Source organism: Bidens hawaiensis, unplaced genomic scaffold, assembly GCF_021521415.1.
Source record: "Bidens hawaiensis isolate Kalapana, Puna unplaced genomic scaffold, B.hawaiensis_p1.1 tig00001206_1, whole genome shotgun sequence".
Taxonomy (NCBI): Eukaryota; Viridiplantae; Streptophyta; class Magnoliopsida; order Asterales; family Asteraceae; genus Bidens; species Bidens hawaiensis.
In genome coordinates, this window is record NW_027491069.1 from 1,431,751 (window position 1) to 1,451,208 (window position 19,458).

The 19,458-nt window shown below is 36.2% G+C and overlaps 5 protein-coding genes across 5 annotated transcripts; all 5 read left to right on the forward strand.

Moving 5' to 3' along the window:
- The first annotated feature begins 552 nt into the window (after nucleotides 1-552).
- Nucleotides 553-3,034, forward strand: LOC143564599 (phosphatidylinositol:ceramide inositolphosphotransferase 1-like). The gene is made up of 12 exons (XM_077051827.1): nucleotides 553-730; nucleotides 830-919; nucleotides 1,123-1,209; nucleotides 1,327-1,395; nucleotides 1,504-1,584; nucleotides 1,905-1,976; nucleotides 2,093-2,150; nucleotides 2,221-2,323; nucleotides 2,401-2,496; nucleotides 2,577-2,623; nucleotides 2,716-2,828; nucleotides 2,923-3,034. Exons 1-12 carry the CDS (start codon nucleotides 698-700, stop codon nucleotides 2,998-3,000), a joined length of 927 nt encoding a protein of 308 aa, XP_076907942.1. The 5' UTR covers nucleotides 553-697; the 3' UTR covers nucleotides 3,001-3,034.
- Nucleotides 3,035-4,152: 1,118 nt separating this feature from the next.
- On the forward strand, nucleotides 4,153-7,258 carry LOC143564606 (fructose-1,6-bisphosphatase, chloroplastic-like). The gene is made up of 4 exons (XM_077051836.1): nucleotides 4,153-4,560; nucleotides 5,513-5,737; nucleotides 6,294-6,800; nucleotides 7,172-7,258. The coding sequence occupies exons 1-4, from the start codon at nucleotides 4,153-4,155 to the stop codon at nucleotides 7,241-7,243; spliced, it is 1,212 nt and encodes a 403-aa protein (XP_076907951.1). The 3' UTR covers nucleotides 7,244-7,258.
- A 1,647-nt stretch (nucleotides 7,259-8,905) lies between these two features.
- LOC143563813 (uncharacterized) lies at nucleotides 8,906-9,820 on the forward strand. The gene has a single exon (XM_077051274.1). The coding sequence runs from the start codon at nucleotides 8,906-8,908 to the stop codon at nucleotides 9,818-9,820; it is 915 nt and encodes a 304-aa protein (XP_076907389.1).
- Nucleotides 9,821-11,678: 1,858 nt separating this feature from the next.
- LOC143563820 (uncharacterized) lies at nucleotides 11,679-12,563 on the forward strand. Its single transcript, XM_077051280.1, has one exon. It carries the CDS (start codon nucleotides 11,679-11,681, stop codon nucleotides 12,561-12,563), a length of 885 nt encoding a protein of 294 aa, XP_076907395.1.
- Nucleotides 12,564-18,399: 5,836 nt separating this feature from the next.
- LOC143563835 (putative L-type lectin-domain containing receptor kinase S.7) lies at nucleotides 18,400-19,341 on the forward strand. Its single transcript, XM_077051295.1, has one exon. It carries the CDS (start codon nucleotides 18,400-18,402, stop codon nucleotides 19,339-19,341), a length of 942 nt encoding a protein of 313 aa, XP_076907410.1.
- Nucleotides 19,342-19,458: the final 117 nt, after the last annotated feature.

Genomic DNA, 19,458 nt, shown 5'->3' on the forward strand with positions numbered 1-19,458 from the left:
ACTTAGCACTAGGGAATAGATCGGAATTGTATTGGTATCGAAAATCCTGATTCTGAAAATCGTAAATTTTTTGTATCGGTATCGATACCGGTATTTAAGATAAAATTCAGGAAATACTGGTACCATACCAGTACCGAAACTCAAAACTTTGGTACCGATTCGGAAACGATGGTACCAAACCGGTACCGGTACAGGTATAGAATTCGCTCATCCCTATTTAACACAACTACATTCTACAAGGGTTGCCTTTGTTAGTTATAAAGTAGAGGGGCATAATCGGAATAATGGTAAAGTAGGGGGGGGCGGCTTAATCGAGTAGTAAAAGCCCCCTTTCTTTGTTTGTAATCTGTATCAACGGTCTTCAACTTGCGTTTCTTCCAAATCATTTACACAATTCTCCTTCCATTATTCTTCTTATTCTTCTTCTAATTATTAATATTAATCTTCAATCTCTCTTCTTCATCAATTTCCTTTAATCCCTTCAAATATTTCACCCTCAATTCCACCCATATCATCTCAATCAATTCGCAAATCGCACGATTCCAAAATTAAAACCGCTGTCACACGATCCAACACATTAATTTCAATTTCGTGTTCAAAAAAGAAGTTGATTTTCGTTAATTTGGTTAAGAGCGATGTGGACGTTGACTACTAGGTTTATGATGTGATATGGCATTGGCGTTTATTCCATCTAACGATGTCGTTTTACATTGGTCGCGAGGCTTCCAAGGTATCTCTATTATTTCTTTTATTATTATTAATTTGTCAGATTGAATTCAAATTATTTAATTAATGGTGGTTTGCTGATCTGGGTTTTTAATTTGAATAGCTTTGGAAAAGAATTTGTGCGGAAACCACAACAGAAATCAACCTGCTTTTGGAGAATTGGAAGTATATTTTAGGCGGATTAATATGCCAGGTTTTATTTATTTATTTATTTATGTATTTGATTTATAAATGAAGTTGATACTGATGAACAGTTATTATAAACCAGATCCTTTGACCCGACTTTAAAAAGTTGTTTCATTTCGAAAAGTTTGAATCTTTCGGGTCAATAAGATTTAAAAAGTTGATCTGTGATGCTGTTTATATTAACTTTAGTTTTTTGGTGTATTTTTTCAGTATATTCATGGTCTGGCAGCTCGAGGAGTTCATTATTTTCATCACCCAGGACCGATTCTTCGGGATACCGGATTCCTTCTGCTTCCTGTATGTACAGCTTAAGGCTCAATCTTTTGCTTATATGCGTGTTAACGGTTAATTAGTTATGTGGAAAAAAATTAGTTGTTTGTTAATAATTGTATTTGTCATTCTATGGTTTTGTAGGAGCTCGGGCAAGAAAGAGCATACGTTAGTGAGACTGTGTTCACATTTGTCTTTCTATCCTTCTTCCTGGTAATCTTGATTTGTATTTAATGTGCTGAAATTTTTTTATTAGTTATTAGTTATGATTGTTATGTAAATAGCTAAATATTGTCCTGTTTGACTTTTCTTCTGGTACAGTGGACCTTCCATCCTTTCATATTCAAGAGCAAAAAGATCTATACAGTTTTAATATGGTGCAGGGTCCTCGCGTTTTTAGTTGTAAGTGGCAATTTGTACCGACGTATTCACTCAGTTTCGCAATAAATGATTATGTTTATGTGCTTTCGGGTGAAGTAAGTTTAAGGGTACTAGTATATACTTTGGCACACAATCACACATTTATATGTATGTATCTTATATATGTATACGTAGATGCAACTTGTAAGTATGTATTTATATAAGTAGTGTATACATCAACTTGTCTGGTATTTTAGATTTTTTTTTTTCAATTTGAACCAATACTCTGTTTCATCAGAAGTACTACAAATTTTATTTATAGAGGACCCTTGAAAATTGTAATTTTTTCCTATGTTATGCAGGCTTGTCAAATTCTTCGTATAATAACATTTTATTCAACTATACTTCCTGGTCCAAACTACCATTGTCGCGAGGTACCTTAATCGTTTTCTGTTAAGTTATAATTTGTTTGTTTGATCTGTAAACATCAAAATGTTAATAAAGTCGAATGAAGCCTCAATAGTTGAAACCTTTTTTTCATGTTTTGCAGGGTTCACGTCGTGCAACACTTCCTCGTCCAGATAATCTTTTCGAAGTTTTATTAATCAGTAAGTTTTATTTTCTTCTGAAACATAATTTCTTTCGGTTGGTTTCTGATGGTGCTATGTGAAATTGCAGTTCCTCGGGGCGTTCTTTTTGGTTGTGGGGATTTAATATTCTCATCTCACATGATCTTTTCTCTTGTATTTGTTCGGACGTATCAAAAATACGGTACTCGGAGGTAATGTTGCAAACTTTGACTCTGTTTGATGACATATTGTTTGAAGTTCCTAAACAGCTTTTGAATCCTTGTTGCAGATTTATAAAACAGTGTGCTTGGTTAGTTGTTGTGGTTCAAAGTTTATTAATTATTGCATCTCGTAAGCATTACACAGTTGATGTTGTTGTGGCATGGTAAGCTGATGTTTTCCACATATCTTCTATACAAATGCAATATCTGTCATGTAAGTTTAACAAAAACTTTTTTATTGCAGGTACACTGTTAATTTGGTTGTGTTCTTTGTCGACCACAAGTTGCCAGGTTAATATCATACATAATCATGGAAATATATTAAATCTACTACTTTTGTCTCGTGAACATGACGTGCTAAACATGTAATCGGTACATTGCAGAGATGCCTGATCGTAGTCTAGGTACAGTTCTGTTACCTGTGAGCAAGGATGGCCGAATGAAAGAAGAAAACACTAAACTTGTGAACGGGAACTCGGGAGATCCTGTAGATCGGGTATAATTTGTCATTACTTATTAGCAACTTCTTTTGGTTTACATTTATAAAGTTGCAGGAATAATTTAACTTAATGTTGGTGATATAATTACAGAGGTTGAGAAGTCAAGCGAATGGGAAGGTGAATGAAGATGGTGACAATGTACACATTGAAGTGGCGGATGGTTCATAGACGATGATGGTGATCAAACCGAGTATGGGTATGATGCGTTATATTGATTCAAATTCAAAGACCTGCTGAACCCTGATTTGTATCTCTACGTAAGAAAGAAGGTTTTGTTGCTGTATTCAATTTGATTTTGATTTTAATTTTGGTTTTAGATTCCGGCTAGTTGTATTATGAACTTGGTTGTTATTGTTATTAGCTTTTCTTATTTTTCAAACTGTTAAAAGTTATTATACTATTGCTTATTCAATGGAATTTCAAAGTGTATATGGTTCCACTCTTGTTGAAACGCCTAAACATGTCTAAAACAAAGTTGTTTTGTACACTAATATTTCTAATGCACTAAGTGGCGGAACCGAAACCAACGATTCTTGGCTTGCTTAGTACTAAGTGGTGGAACTGAAACCGTCCAAGAGGGCTTATAATGTCAAAAGAAAAGTCAGTTTTCCTAAACAGTTGCCCTTTCCTATTAATGGTCTAACAGGTGACCCGCTTACCACTTTTACTCGTCGTTTTAACAATTATGTGGTGAGCGCGCAAATTTCTTTTCAATGAGTCGTGTCTGCCCCAATCTTTCCTTTTGTCGCCTTAAAACAACTTGCAACATTTTGATTGCGATAAAAATCGGTAAGATGTTCATTAGGTACAAGCGAAGTTAACTATATGTTACATTGTGTGTGCACTTGGTAACTAAATTGAAAGTTATAAATTGAAAGTTATAAGTATCACTAGTTTCGTTATAAGGATTATTGTCCATATAAGGACGTGCGTATCGGAGGGAGGGGGAAATTGGTCCACCAGCAAATGACCCAACCATCAAAAGTTTTGGGGCTTTACGTACAAAGCGTTGGAGATGATTTGAAGCCCAAAGCGCTCTGAGGGTGGTGTTCCCAGCGCTCTGGGGGCGTGTTGCACCCTCAATGACACCCACTACACTTGTTGTAATAGATAGTTTAAAACATTAAGATCTTATTTGAAAATGATTCAAAAGAATCTCTCTTGTATAACTCCTTCAAAGATCACAAATGAGTGGTGGGATACCTGGGACCCAACTGAATACACCCTCTTATCAGCCTTACATTTTCCATAACCCAATCTCTTCTTATAATAAACATACACACATAATAATCAAAACTACACAAAATCTTCTCATCACCCATGGCAGCCACTACATCTTCAAACCTCCTTCACTTCTCCAGTTCCCACTTTATTTTACGTCTTACACCTCTCAAAACCACCCTCTTTTCATGCTCCAAACGACGGCCCGTGGCGTCCGCCTCCGCTGCCACTGGTGGAATCCGGTGCATGGCGGTGGCATCAGAGGCGGAATCCGTAAAGAAAACAAGTTCTTACCAAATAGTGACATTAACAAACTGGTTGTTGAAGCAAGAGCAATCCGGTGTCATTGATGCTGAGCTTACAATTGTCTTGTCCAGCATTTCGATGGCGTGTAAGCAGATTGCATCGTTGGTCCAACGAGCTAGCATATCGAACCTTACTGGAGTCCAGGGAGCGGTTAATGTTCAGGGTGAGGATCAGAAGAAGCTTGATGTTGTATCCAATGAGGTTTGCTATGTTAATAATAATTACTGTTTACGGTGATGAATACCAAATAGTAACGTTATGGCCCCAAGATATATGAAATTATGAATGTTATTTTTAAGCAACTTAGTGTTGCTTGCTACTCATTTGCCTTCTATTTGGATGTAAAAATACACTTTAATTACTGCTTAGGGTTCGTTCGTTTCACGGACTTTTTTTAAAGGATTTGGAATTGGAATGGAATGGAATGTTTGAGAATCCCTATCATGTGTTTGGTTGATTAATATGTATTGGAATTGGAATTGGAATTGGTTTCGAGCTGACACGAGTTTTCGCACTTGACAGGGTTGGGTTTCGGTTTCCTTTGTTTCTTTTTAGTCGGTTTCAAAGCACTGGATGGGTTGGGTCTCGGTTTCTTTTGTTTGTTTTTGGTCGGTTACGGATTCGTTTTCGGCCTTTTGTTTCGTTGTGGTCGGGTTTTTCAGTTTCATTTCTGTTCGGTTTCAGTTTTTTTGTTTCGTTTTGATCGATTTTTTCGGTTTCCATCAATTCAGTTCAGTTTGTGTTTCGTTTTCGTCGACTTTCAGTTTCGGTTCATTTTTCGTGTTTTTTTTTAAGAACGAGAGCAAAGGCGGAAATGTTTTAGTTTTTTTTCATTTTTCGTTTTTTATTTATATTTTGAGTTATGATTTTTTTATTAATTTTTTTGAATTTTTTTTGGATGGGTTTTTATTGTTAATAAGAAAATCCTTAACAATCCTTTAAAATAGGTGGGATTTTAAAATCCCATGAAATGCGGGATTTGATGGGATTTAGTTTCCATTCCCATTCTTTCATTTAATGAAACGAACATATCAATTCATGGTATTTAAAATCCCATTCCTTAGAATTTCTTCCAAATCCTTGAAGCAAACAGGCCCTTAAGGTTTTATGATTATGGGGAGTTTAAGTGGTTGAACATGTATGAATTGATTAGGTGTTTTCGAATTGTTTGAGATCAAGTGGAAGGACCGGAATCATTGCGTCCGAGGAGGAAGATGTGCCGGTGGCGGTGGAGGAGAGTTACTCAGGCAACTACATTGTGGTGTTTGATCCTCTTGATGGATCATCCAACATTGATGCTGCTGTGTCAACTGGTTCTATTTTTGGAATATACAGCCCCAATGACGAGTGTCTGGCTGATATCGGCGATGACTCTACGGTAAATTAATTAATTTAGGGTGGGGGCAGACTCAAGATTTTTTATTGGTGTTTGTTTTTTCGATGCTCGGAGGTCTTTCACTCGACATCCAAATTTTTGGTTTAGTATGGTTGGGTCATATAAACAGTGATTATTTGCAAAGAAGGCGGTAAAACTAAGAGTTACAATGAGGTAATCTAACAACAAAAACGCAATGGACCACTTAATAACATTTAGAAAAATAACAGAGTATTGTTTTTTTAATTCAATGTATAACTAGTCTTTTCTAAGTTAAAAAACTCGGTGGGCGTCGATTTCAAAAATCTCTAAGTGTGAAAATGAGGAATACAAAAACTACAAGTCGATTGACCCCGCATCCTATGTAGAATGTTCATCTATAGGATGAGGTACGTTTAACGAGCCCAAACGAATTTTATCAAGATTGTTAGAGATACTAGATAAATGAGTGGAGTTGCAACATAGTATTAATCGACGATAGAATTTTAAGCCCAATTATTTGCTGAGAATATATGCAAAACTTGTATTTAAAATGTCTGACCATAGTGTCAAAATGCAGCTTGACAGTGTGGAACAAAAGTGCATTGTCAATGTATGCCAGCCCGGAAACAATCTCCTAGCAGCCGGTTACTGTATGTACTCAAGCTCGGTAATCTTCGTGCTCTCAATAGGAACCGGTGTCTATGCATTCACTTTAGACCCAATGTACGGCGAGTTTGTACTCACTCAAGAAAAGATTCAAATTCCAAAATCCGGAAAGATTTACTCGTTTAATGAAGGAAACTATCAACTATGGGACGATAAGCTCAAGAAGTACATGGATGATTTAAAGGACCCGGGTCCTTCGGGGAAGCCATATTCAGCTAGGTACATTGGTAGTTTGGTTGGTGATTTTCATAGGACGCTTTTGTATGGAGGGATTTATGGATACCCGCGTGACAAAAAGAGCAAGAACGGGAAGCTTAGGCTCCTGTATGAGTGCGCACCGATGAGCTACTTGGTTGAACAAGCTGGTGGAAAGGGGTCTGATGGGCATCAACGGGTGCTTGACATCCAGCCAACCGAGGTTCGTGAAATTACAAACTAGTGGCGGCTCAACGGTTAGAAAAAAGATAAACTGAAACTTGGGGCCCATATTTATGTGGCCCCAAACTCAAGTTTTGATGACAATAACAAAGAATTAATTAAAAATAATTTATTTTCTTTAAAACTCATTTTAATTTTAATGAATAAGTGTTTTATATAAGTATATACAAAATAAGGGTGCCATCATATTTTCATGTGATTGAATCATAAGTAACAGAATATTATTTACGAAAAGAACCACGATTTTATAATCTGCTTATGGTACAAAAAGACTGAGCCCGCTCTGTTTGTAGATTGGAGCGATCTTGCATAAACGCAAATGATTTGAAATGTTGGATTTTGTTTTTTCAGATTCATCAGCGAGTTCCTCTATATATTGGAAGCGTAGAGGAAGTGGAGAAATTAGAAAAGTATTTGGCTTAAATGTAATATATATATATATATATATATATATATATATATATATATATATATATATATATATATATATATATATATATATATATATATATATGAAATTAAAGTTTGGTTAAAGAGGTGGTGTTCATGGCGGATCTTTGTCATGATCTAGTTCGTGCAATAATGGTATGACAATGTAAGTATAATCAGTTAAAAATAACTACCATACAATAAACTGTAATTTTTGTAAGAATAACTAATACGTTAAATAAAGTTTGCGCCCAGATGCATAAACCATGCAACTGTAATGTAAAAGAACAAATATAAACATAATATGTAAAAATAACATATTTGAAAAAACAGTTTAACCTATTAGTATATAAACTAAACTTATTAATATTTATATATTAAGTATAGGGGTCTTATTGTAATTAATAGGGTTAATATGTAATTATTTAGTCTATAAATAGGGAATGATGTGAGACAAATTAGTTAACGATTCCATATATTCATTCGATGTTCAGTATTGTTAAGTTTTGTGTTTGTGTATCATCATCATGTTCTATTCAATTGAATTGTCAATTGTGAATTGGGATTTGTTCTACAATTGATTTCTAACTGTGGATCAGAGCCAAGGTTTGATAATTCTTTGATCATCAGTCGATTGGATTTGAAGAATTGATCAAGGGTTATCTATCAAAGTCAGAAAAAATTGATCAAGGGCTGTTGAAAATCATAGTACGTTATTTGGTTTTTTGATTCCAGTCCTAGAACATCAAAGAATAAGGGCGTTTGTGTCGGCCTGTATTTTCATAAGGCAGAATCAAAAAGAAATATTTGGGTGGAGAAATCGATTATAGTGGTTAAAATCAAAGGCAAACAAAAGGACTGTCCACTTTTTTAATTGGTTCTCCATTATCAAAGTGGTGAAATTAGTTTTCAGTTATATGTAAAGTTTCATGTGGGCTGTTTGAATTTCTGATACAGTTTGTTGTATTCAATAATTAAATATAAGTTAAGAAGGTTTTAAATCTCAAAGGTGTTCAATAGTTTGAAACCTTAAAGATTGTTAAGAAGTTTGGAGTGTAAAATATTTGAGGGTTCTTGATATTTTTGTTTTCCAGAAAAGGTTTTAAAGAATAGTTGGTTTGATTTGTTAAGCAACCGAAAAACCCGTATATTGTTGTCGGTGGAGACAAACAATTGGTTTTGATTTGCTTTGCAACCGAAAACCCGGATACTATTCTTAGTCGAAACGGTTGGTTTTGATTCACTTGGTGACCGATAAACCTGAACACCGTTGTGTTTTAGAGTAGTTGGTTTGAGTTATTTTGACTGAAAAACCCGTGTATTGTTGTCGGTTGAGACGAACAATTGGTTTTGATTTGCCTTGGGAAACCCGTGTACTACTCTCAGTATAAAACGGTTGGTTTTGATTCATTTTGTGACTGGAAAACCCGTAAACTGTTGTTGTTGAAACAGTTGGTTTTATAAACCGAATACTGTTTATAGAATTAACAGTTGGTTTTGATTTGTCTTAAGTTGTAAGGCAATCGAAAAACCGGTGAACTGTTATTGTTAAAGGTTGATATCGATTTGATCCGATACTAGTAAAGTTGAAATCAAAGTCGATCCGAAATCGGTGATAGTCAATTTGTCAAAATTGGGAAAAAAAAAACTCAGAAAATGGTTGGGTGTAAGGATAAAGAAGTTGTAACTTCAAAGGAAGGAGGGACACCCATGAGTTTTCAATGCCCTGTGTTAAACTCCACAAATTACACCATTTGGGCTATAAAATTCAGATCGATCTTTAATGTCCATGGAATTTGGGAAGCCATCGAACCAAAAGAGGGCACCGAAGTTGATGAGAAAAAGAATAATGCCGCAATTGCATTACTATACCAATCGATTCCAGAAAATATGGTATTGCAAGTTGCTAATTTTACTTCGGCCAAAGAAATTTGGGATGCGTTAAAGATTCGACATGTTGGAGTTGACAGAGTTAAAGAAGCGCGTTTAGAAACACTAGAGTTAGATTTTGAGTCTCTAAAAATGGGTGTTGACGAGTCACTTGATGTTTATGCCGGAAAAATTAGTGAGATAGCATCACAAGCAAGCAATCTTGGGCATACTATGAATGACAAGAAACTGGTCCGAAAACTACTTAGTTCGGTGCCAGAAAAGTTCATTCAGATTGTTGTTGCAATCGAGCAGTTTGTTGATCTTGGTGCAATGCCATTCCAAGAAGCCGTTGGAAGATTGAAGGCTTTCGAGGAACGCACCAAGAAGAAAATCAAGGAGGAAGACATGTATGGCAAGCTCTTATTCTCCAAAGAAGACGGAAAGAAGAAAGCCAATGACCATAAATGTGCACGTTGCGGTCACGAAAGTTCAAAACAGGTAAACAGAGAACGTGCTCAAGACAAAAATTGGAAGTCATGGAAAAATAAAGGTGGGAAGCACGGTCATCAAAATAAAGATCACATAAGATGCTTCAATTGTAATAAACTTGGACATTTCAAACATGAATGTCCAAAAAGGGAGAAAAGAGTGGAAGCAAACCTGATCGGAGGGAAAGATGACGAACCAACGGTATTGTGATGGCAACCGCATCTTGAAGAAACGAAGTCCTCACTTAAATTAAGTTTAGTTTAAGGGGGAGTATTAGTATATAAACTAAACTTATTAATATTTATATATTAAGTATAGGGGTCTTATTGTAATTATTGTAATTAATAGGGTTAATATGTAATTATTTAGTCTATAAATAGGGAATGATGTCAGACAAATTAGGTTAACATATTCCATATATTCATTCGATGTTCAGTATTGTTAAGTTTTGTGTTTATGTATCATCATCTTGTTCTTGTTCTATTCAATTGAATTGTCAATTGTGAATTGGGATTTGTTCTGCAATTGATTTCTAACACAACCTAGATAGCGCTCCTCGCGAAACATCTTTTTCCAATACTCGTCCTACTTGCCATTATTCACTGGGCATGTGCTGATATATCCACGGGCAAGAAAGCGATCCTCGACTTCGGATATGTTGTTTCTCATGGTCCCGATCTTAACTGGAAGTCTGGAACAACGCCACGAGCATGTGCACTTGGATAGGCATCGTGTGCAACTTTGATGGGACATGTGCTATTGCTGTCCGAATTCCTCGTGTTGGGCTTTCGGGCATGTGACAATCCCTACTTTTTGATTCGTTAATTAATAATTGAAAATTTAAAATGCAGAGTATCAAATTTTGCTAATAATTTATAAGCAAGTCAATTTCGTTAGATTATTAACAACTATCTTACGTTATAACAGAATTCGTAGAGATGCACGATATAAAATTACGTCGTTATTCATCTTAAACAATAATTAATCGAGTGATAGAAACAATATTCATTATATTTAATATTGTATGAGGTAAACCATTTAAAATACGTATTGAGATACAACTTTAATGCTCTAGTTCGAATACACGGTTTGTCAACACGATATTACCAAATATCAACCAATATTTAGCGTAAGACATAATTATCATACGAAACATACATATTAATTATTATAATATTCCAAACTTATAAAAATAAATGGCTCGGTTGGGGAACATTAAGCGTTCAAACAGGTTCGTGTCCATGATTACCCTCCTTCAAACCCTAACTATATAACCCATGTTATAGCCATCTCTCTCTCATTTTATTTTTCACGCACCACTACCGAAAACCCTAGCCTCATTTTTCAACTTAACCAATTTTCCGGCGACCTTGTACCATGGCGGCTGAGTGTTCTTGGAGCAGATCGGCTCCTATAGATGTGATTTCCGTCTATAGCGATGATGGTGGTATTTGAAGGAGTAAGTCATGGTCATCATAGGACAGTTAGCTTTAGTTGCTTTCTGTTGGAGAATAAAGTGGTAGTGGAGATCTTCTCAAGTCTTCATTTTACCAAGTCTTGGGTTAACTTATTTTTGTTTATGTTAGTTTGTTCCTTCTTTTATGCAAGTTATTATTTCTTTTCTTGTATTTATAGGCGTCTGCCTTTGATTAATGAACAAGTTAAGTTTTCGTTCTATCTTTGACTACCAAATAACAATTGGTATCAGAGCGAATTCTTTCATCTTTATCACTTTCACACAGGTACGATGAGTAGCAAGAAGCTGAAGGTTCCCATATTCGAAGGCCACTATGAACATTGGAGCGAAATGATGGAAAATTTGCTGCGCGCAAAGTAGTTGTGGTCTCATTGATCCGGGAATCATTGAGCTGGCTGTAGGAATCGCTCAATCAGAGGGAAAGAGAAAGAAGTTAGAAGATCTGAGGGCGAAGGATTTGTAGGTGAAGCATTACATGTACCAGGCTATTGACAGAATCACCTTCGAGCATAATTTGGATAGAAAAACTTCTAAAGCCATGTGGGAATCAATGAAATTGAGGTTGCTGGAAACGAACGTGTCAAGAAATCCATGTTGCAGAAATTAAGGCGTGATTTCGAGATATTGGAGATGATGAAAGGAGAAACAATACCAGAATATTTCGGTAGGGTTTTAACAGTTGCAAACCAGATGAGAAGCAATGGAGAAGTCAAGTCCGATGGAAAAATCGTTGAGAAGATTCTCAGAACGTTAACTGAGAAATATGTTTATATTGTGGTATCTATAAAAAAGTCAAATGACATTGAAGCCATGACAGTTGATCAACTTCAAAGCTCTCTCGTTGTTCATAAGCTGAAATTCAAGAGAGGAGACAAGGAATATGAACAAGCCTTGAAGATGGAAGAAGGTTTTGGAAGTCGTGGCCGCGGAAGAGGTCGTGGCAGCCTAAGAGGAAGAGGTCGCGGACGAGGTCGTTCCTCGTTTAACAAGGAGACGATCGAATGCTACAAGTGTAACAGATTAGGCCATTTTGCTAATGAATGTGACCAATCAAAGGAAGCCAATTTCGCCGGGTTTGGTGATAATGAAGAAGTCATGTTGATTGCGAGTGTGGAAGAGCATGTGCTAATGGCTAGTGATGGTGAAGATAACAAAAATTGCATCTGGTTCCTCGATTCCAGTTGCTCCAATCACATGTATTGTAGTAAAGATAAGTTTGTTAACTTTGATGAATCTTTTAATACCACTGTGAAGCTGGGAAATAATATAAGAATGAATGTAAGAGGCAAAGGAAGCGTGAAACTTAGTTTAAACAGAACTAAATTTGTGATTACAGATGTGTACTACATCCCGGATTTGAAGAATTGTTTATTGAGCATTGGACAACTTCAACAAAACGGGTTGTCATTTTTATTTCAATCAAACTATTGTAAGGTATATCATCCTGAAATGGGATGTTATTTCAAAGCATCATGAGCACTAACCGATTGTATCCTCTAAATGAGGATTTCAAGGTTGCTGAACCACACTCAAATGGATGTAATCACACTAGTGTCGATAGTGAGGAAAGGCTATGGCATGAGCGACTGGGGCACATCAGCAAGACTTACCTCGAAGAAATGATAAGAAGAGATATGGTTCGTGATCTGCCAAACTTGGAAGTGAGTGAAACCGTACGTGAGCCTTGCTTGGTTGGAAAACAAACACGAGTAGAAATCCCAAAGAAGGTTAAATGGCATGCAAATGAAGTTCTTCAGTTGATTCATTCAGACATTTGTGGACGTATATCCCCTGTGTCCAATACGGGTAATCGATATTTTTAAAGTTTTATTGATGATTAAAGTAGAAAAGGATGGGTCTATGTGTTATCAAAAAAGTCTCAAGCACTTGATAAGTTTAAGGAGTTTAAAAATAAGGTTGAAAATGAAAGTGGGAAAGTGATAAAATGTTTACAGTCCGATAGGGGAGGGGAATATTTGTCAAATGAGTTTGTTGAATTTTGCAAAGAAAAGGGTATTAATAGGCAACTAACAACTCGGTTCACACCTCAGCAAAACGGGGTTGCCGAACGCAAGAATCGTACTGTTATTGGAATGATTCTTGCCTTACTTGCCTCCAAGAACATGCCTAAGATGTTCTGGGCAGAACCTGTGGTTTGGTGTTTTTATGTTTTAAATAGGACTCCAAGTAAAGCTAATTCCACTATGACACCTGAAGAAGCTTAGAGTGGATCAAAACCTACTGCTGATCACTTCATGGTGTGGGGTTCTCTAGCCCATGTTCATGTTCCAAAGGAGAAGAGAAAGAAGCTTGACGCTCGTAGTCAAGTGTGTAAGCGAGGAATCCAGGGCCTATCGGTTGGTGGATCCTCAAACCATGAAGATTGTTGTGAGTAGAGATGTAATATTTGAAGAAGATAAGTCTTGGGATTGGAGCTCAGTTAAAGGGAAAGAAAAGGAAGAGGATCCTTTAACATGGGAAATTATAATGTAGAAGAAGAAGAAGAAAATCAATCAAATGAAGAGGTTGAAAGTGTTGAAGAGGAATCCATGGGTAATGATGTTGGGGCTGTTGACCCTGGCCCTAGCACCATTAGAGCTAGGGGTAGGGTGAGAAAACCTCCTACTTACTTGCAAGATTATGTTATTGATAAATTGCCCTTTGGTATTGAAGACGAGTTGAATGCTGTGATACAAGAACAAGACCCCATACGATTTGAAGAAGTTGTGAAGTATGAGAAGTGGAGACAAGCCACGGATGTGGAGATTGAATCCATAGAAAGAAATGGTACGTGGAGTTTAGTAGATCTGCCAAAAGGTGTCAAATGCATTGGGGTGAAGTGGTTGTTTAAGACAAAATTAAATGAGAAAGGAGAAGTGGAGAAGTATAAGGCAAGACTCGTTGCTCGTGGTTATGGGCAGCAATATGGTGTTGATTATTCTAAAGTGTATGCTCCGGTGGCTAGAATGGACACCATTCGAATAATGATGGCGATGGCAGCTCAACGCGGCCGGGATATTCGCCAATTGAACATGAAATCCGCATTTTTACATGGTGTTTTGCAAGAAGAGGTGTGTGTTCAACATCCACAAGGATGCGTGATTAAGCACAATGAACACAAGCGTACAAACTCAATAAGGCCTTATACGGTCTGAAGCAAGCTCCCCGAGCTTGGTTCAATCATATTGAGACTATTTCCTAAGTGAAGGTTTTAGAAGAAGCAAGTTGGAGCACACGTTGTTTACAAAAGAAGGACAAGGTGGAAAAAGGATTCTTGTAAACATCTATGTCGATGATCTGATCTTCACAGGAGATGATGAAAGATTGATAAAGAAATTCAAGGATTCTATGAAAAATGAGTTCAAGATGACGGATTTGGGGAAGATGAGGTACTTTCTTGGTGTCGAAATAATGCAAAATCCTGCTAGAATTCACGCGTCTCAAAGAAAGTATGCTATGGAGGTATTATCTCGCTTTAATATGTTGGATTGTAATGCTGTGGTGAATCCAATAGTTCCGGGTAATAAATTGAAGAAAGGCTATGGGGAAAATGTGGAAGAGATTACATTCAAGAAAATTGTAGGGTGTTTAATGTATCTTACTTACACCAGACCTGACATCCTGTTCGTGGTTAGTCTTATCAGTCGGTTCATGTCTGGTCCTACATCCATTCATTTTGCTGCTGCTAAGAAAGTGTTACAGTACTTAAAAGGAATAGTGAACTTTGGGCTATGGTATAAAAGAGGGGGAAAAGGTGAGTTGAAGGTCTACACTGATAGTGATTTCGCAGGAGATCAAGATGATAGGAAAAACACGTTTGGGTATGTGTTTCTTTGGGATGGCACTGCGTTTAGCTGGGCTTCTAAGAAACAAAGTATTGTTGCTCTTTCATCTACCGAAGCTGAGTATGTTGTAACTGCTGCGTGTGCATGTCAAGTTATGTGGGTTCAAGGTGCATTGAAGGATCTTGGAGTTGAGGTGAAAGCTGGAACTATAATTAATTGTGACAACACATCTACTATCAAGCTATCGAAAAATCATGTCTTTCATGGAAGATGTAAACATATTGGGGTTCAATTTCACTTTCTTCGTGAGTTAGTGAATGATGGAAGCATAGAGTTAAAACATTGTGGAACTCATGATCAGATTGCAGATATTTTAACTAAGGCAGTTCATAAGATTAAGAAGTCAACTGGGATTACTTTCTTTTGGAAGCAAACTTGACTTGGTTGGTATGCCAAGTTTGAGGGAAGGTTTGAAGGAGTAAGTCATGGTCATCATAGGACCATTAGCTTTAGTTGCTTTCTGTTGGAGAATAAAGTGGTAGTGGAGATCTTCTCGGGAGGATCAAGTCTTCATTTTACCAAGTCTAAGTTTAACTTATTTTGGTTTACGTTAGTTAGTTCCTTCTTTTATGCAAGTTATTTCTTTTCTTGTACTTATAGGCGTCTGCCTTTGATTAATGAACAAGTTAAGTTTTCGTTCTATTGTTGACTACCAAATAACAAGTGTTGCAAGGTGGTTTTGGCGATAGAAGCCGGAAATGACGATGGCAGGGGTGATAGTTGGTTTTGAGCGATGGTGTAGCTGAAACTCAACAACGATAGCAGCAATAAAATTACGCTAAATTTATCTAATTTTCATACATATATTTAATTTAATCACGTGAGTCTACGAGCAGAGCTTTAACTACCCGAATAAACCCGACCAACGTCATAGTATTACAATCGAATTAATAAAGATAAAATTGCCAAATATATTATAAATGAACACCGATAAATAATAATATAGCTATATACATATTTAGTTGACAATAAACGCAAGTTGCTCATTGTTAGAGCATTCTCCGTTCATTTTTCATCTACATTGTTATAATCATGATAAAAACATTATTTTTTCTCTCTCATTTTCAATTAAATAATATTTTTTTATACTTTTCTAGCTCCTTCACTTACAACTAATTTCAAAAAACATTAGAAAATTATAGAGGCGAACAGTGCGTTTCTTCAAATTTAACCTTGAATAGTAACATTTTTCTCTATCCTCCTCTTATAACCACTTTTAACTATTTCTAAAACTAAAAACATGGAGAAATCCCTCACATAATTTTAAGAATGGATTAGGAATGCTCTTAAGTGTTATCGTGATACCTACTAATGGTATTATTATTATACTAGATTTAAAGCCCGTGTCACACACGGAATGGTCCAAATTATAAAATTACAAGTAAAACAAATAATTCCATAACATATATGAAAAAATGTATTACATTTATACGTGTATCTATACCATGTGTACATAAATTGGTTTTATTCTTCGACCGAATTCCACATGACAACCTTTTCTCTAACCGGTGGTTCAACGAATTCAGGTTAGGTTACATTATTCGCCCACTTTTTCAACTTCTTCTTCGTAGTTCGGGTTCGTGTCGGGTTTCTGGCACCACCTCTTGAACATCTTCTTCGGTTTGAAGGGTTTGACTTGAAATGCATTGTTGTTGGAGGTATGCGCTATACTTTAGTCATTCTGTCAAAAGTTAAAACCGAACCTTGCATGACTCCGAGATCGGGTTAAACTTGGGATCCATTTTGGGTTGTATAGCAAATTTGTAGAAAAGAATGGTTGAAATTTAGAGAAGAGAATGGTTAAATTGGTTTGTTTTTAGTTGAAATGGGTTATATATGTGTATTTATATTATAGATAAATAAATTAAATTTTATTTAAAAAAAGTTGCCGTTCAATGGTAAAAATAAGAGAATGATGATAATGAGTGTTGTCATTAACGTCGGTCACGCGTGACCAGTATAGGGGTGGGGAGGTGTTTAAGGGTCTCGCGCGAGGGGCGGCCAGCCACATCAGCTTCCACGTCGGACCCCTGACTGGTGTGACGGGCGTATATCTTAATATCGACTTGCCTTAGGGAATTTTCTATATATTTATTTTTACTTGATTTTTTTAAATTTTCAGCTGGTGAAAATAACCAACAATGATACATAACCTAACTAACTTTGAACTCATATTCAATTTATATTTTTGGACGGCATAAAAGAGGTCAATTAATTTCAGTTTGTTTTATAGAAACTTGGTTGCATGTCACCTCCATTGTGTAGTGTAGTGATTCTATGTATCCGACCACTAGCTTATCCTTTTGTGTTCCTTTGAACCACAAAAAAGAATTAAAAATGGGAAAGTCACGTGAAATAAAGGAAAATGTAAAGAAAGGTAATTTATTGTACATGAGGACTGAGGAGGGATACGTATCCTAGGAACAGCTGTCCCCGACCAATTATATACATTTTCACATTGGCCACTCATCTTCACAAACATTACTCCTTTTTCCCTTGCAATCAACTCCGTTCTCACTTTGCCATTAATATAATCATCAATCAATCTTACATAAAAACTAAATAATAATAATAATAATAATAATAATAATAATAACCAATTAAGATTTATAAAACCCAATTTGTGTTTAAAAAAACGATCAAACACCAATTTGGATGCAATAATAAACTTTAAATAACCAACGAATCCGACTAACCATCAAAATTAAGATAAATTTGCCATTTTGATCAGGTTAAGAGTTTCCTGATTTATTTAAGGTTTACATTTGTATTCCATTAAAAACTACTCTTAAATTTTATATACTTCAATAAAGAAATATAAAAATATAAATAATTTATCACGCACATAAATCTAATTCTGTAACACATACAGGTTATTAAGTTAACAGATTCTCTATCAAAAGTTTTATTTCACTTTAAACTCCTCAATAACTAAAAAGGTAATACATTCAATCACTTTTTTAAACATACTATTATAATGACATTTCAAAAATCTTATTATAAGATTCAATACAAAAATAATCTCAAACCATAAAAAAAAATGAACAGGTTTACACAGTGTTGTCAATCCATCCATTACAAATGCTTCAGTTTAATTTCTATTTCTCAAATAAAACCATACTTACCAATTCAGCTTGGAAATTCCATCTAAACCAATCAGAAAGACCGCAAAACCCCTACTAATAATAGTTAAGCGAAAACAAATAGAAATAGAATTTGGAGGTGAATAAGTGTCAACAAAACAAAGTAAAGGACCATGTGATAAAAAGATTCCACCCCTCTTTTAAAGTTTTTATTAAGTATTATTATTATTCTTCTTACTACTTCCCAAGTCAGCAAAAGTAAGAGAATCAGAGAGTCTAGTCTATAGCAGAAAGAACCCACTCACCCTCACCCTTTCTCTCTCTACACCACAACTTCATCTTCATCTTCAATCCTCAAACCCTAGCTTCAATTCCTCAATAACAATGTCCTCAAGGTACCTTCTAATCCTCTACTTCTTCACCATTCACCTCAAAAACCTAACCGCAGCCTCCAATTCATCCTTCTACTTCAAAAACTTCACTCACACCTCATCATTCGACTCCCTTCTCACTCTCTCCGGCGATGCCAGGGTTTCCACCGACGGCTCGTCGTTGCAACTCACGGCGCCGTTTCCTTCCAGTGCCGGTCGAGTCATTTGCAATAACGCCGTTCAGTTTTACTCAGGAAACCCTAGGAAGCTCGTCTCGTTCTCCACTTACTTCTCGTTTTCGATCTCGTCGGATTCCGGTAACGGTAACGGTTTAGCTTTTATTGTGTTTTCCGATGATAAATTGAAGTTCGTGAGTGTTGAATTTGATACGTCGGTGGATAATAAGGATGATGATGCTAATGGGAATCATATTGGGATTGATTTGTTAAAATTAGGGTTGAATAATGGTACCAGGTTGCAAGTGTGGATTGATTATGAATCAATGTCAAGAAGGTTAGAGGTTAGGTTAAGTAAATTTGGGGAAAACCGACCGCTCGATCCGATATTGTTCCAGCACGTTGATTTACCGAAAATCTGGCCCGAAAATGAGGGGTTTTTTGTGGGATTAAGTTCGGTTAACCGGAACTCTTCACAAGTATGTAACGTGTACTCGTGGAGCTTCAAGAACCGACGCGCGCCTGATTGGATGCATTCCGAGCCGTTGGACCCGAGTTTGTTAAAACAAGGGGGGGATAAGGTGAAGGCTGATAAGAAGAGTGATTGTGTTATGAGGATTCTTTCGGCTCTTATACTTGGGATCGGGTTAGGGGCGTTAGGAAGCTTTGTTGGGATATTTTTGTGGACGATATTGAGCAAACGGCAGCCGGTTTTGCCTGAAGAGTATGCGATGAAGCCTGTGGTTCATGATAAAGGGTTACCAAATGCGAAGCAATAGGTAAGTTTCACTAGTTTGTTTAGATGCTGTTTCATGTGAATTGTAAATGATTTTGCTTGTTGTGATCGTGTGACGGTTTCGTGTTGTTATGTTACTATATTTCGATGATCAAAATGT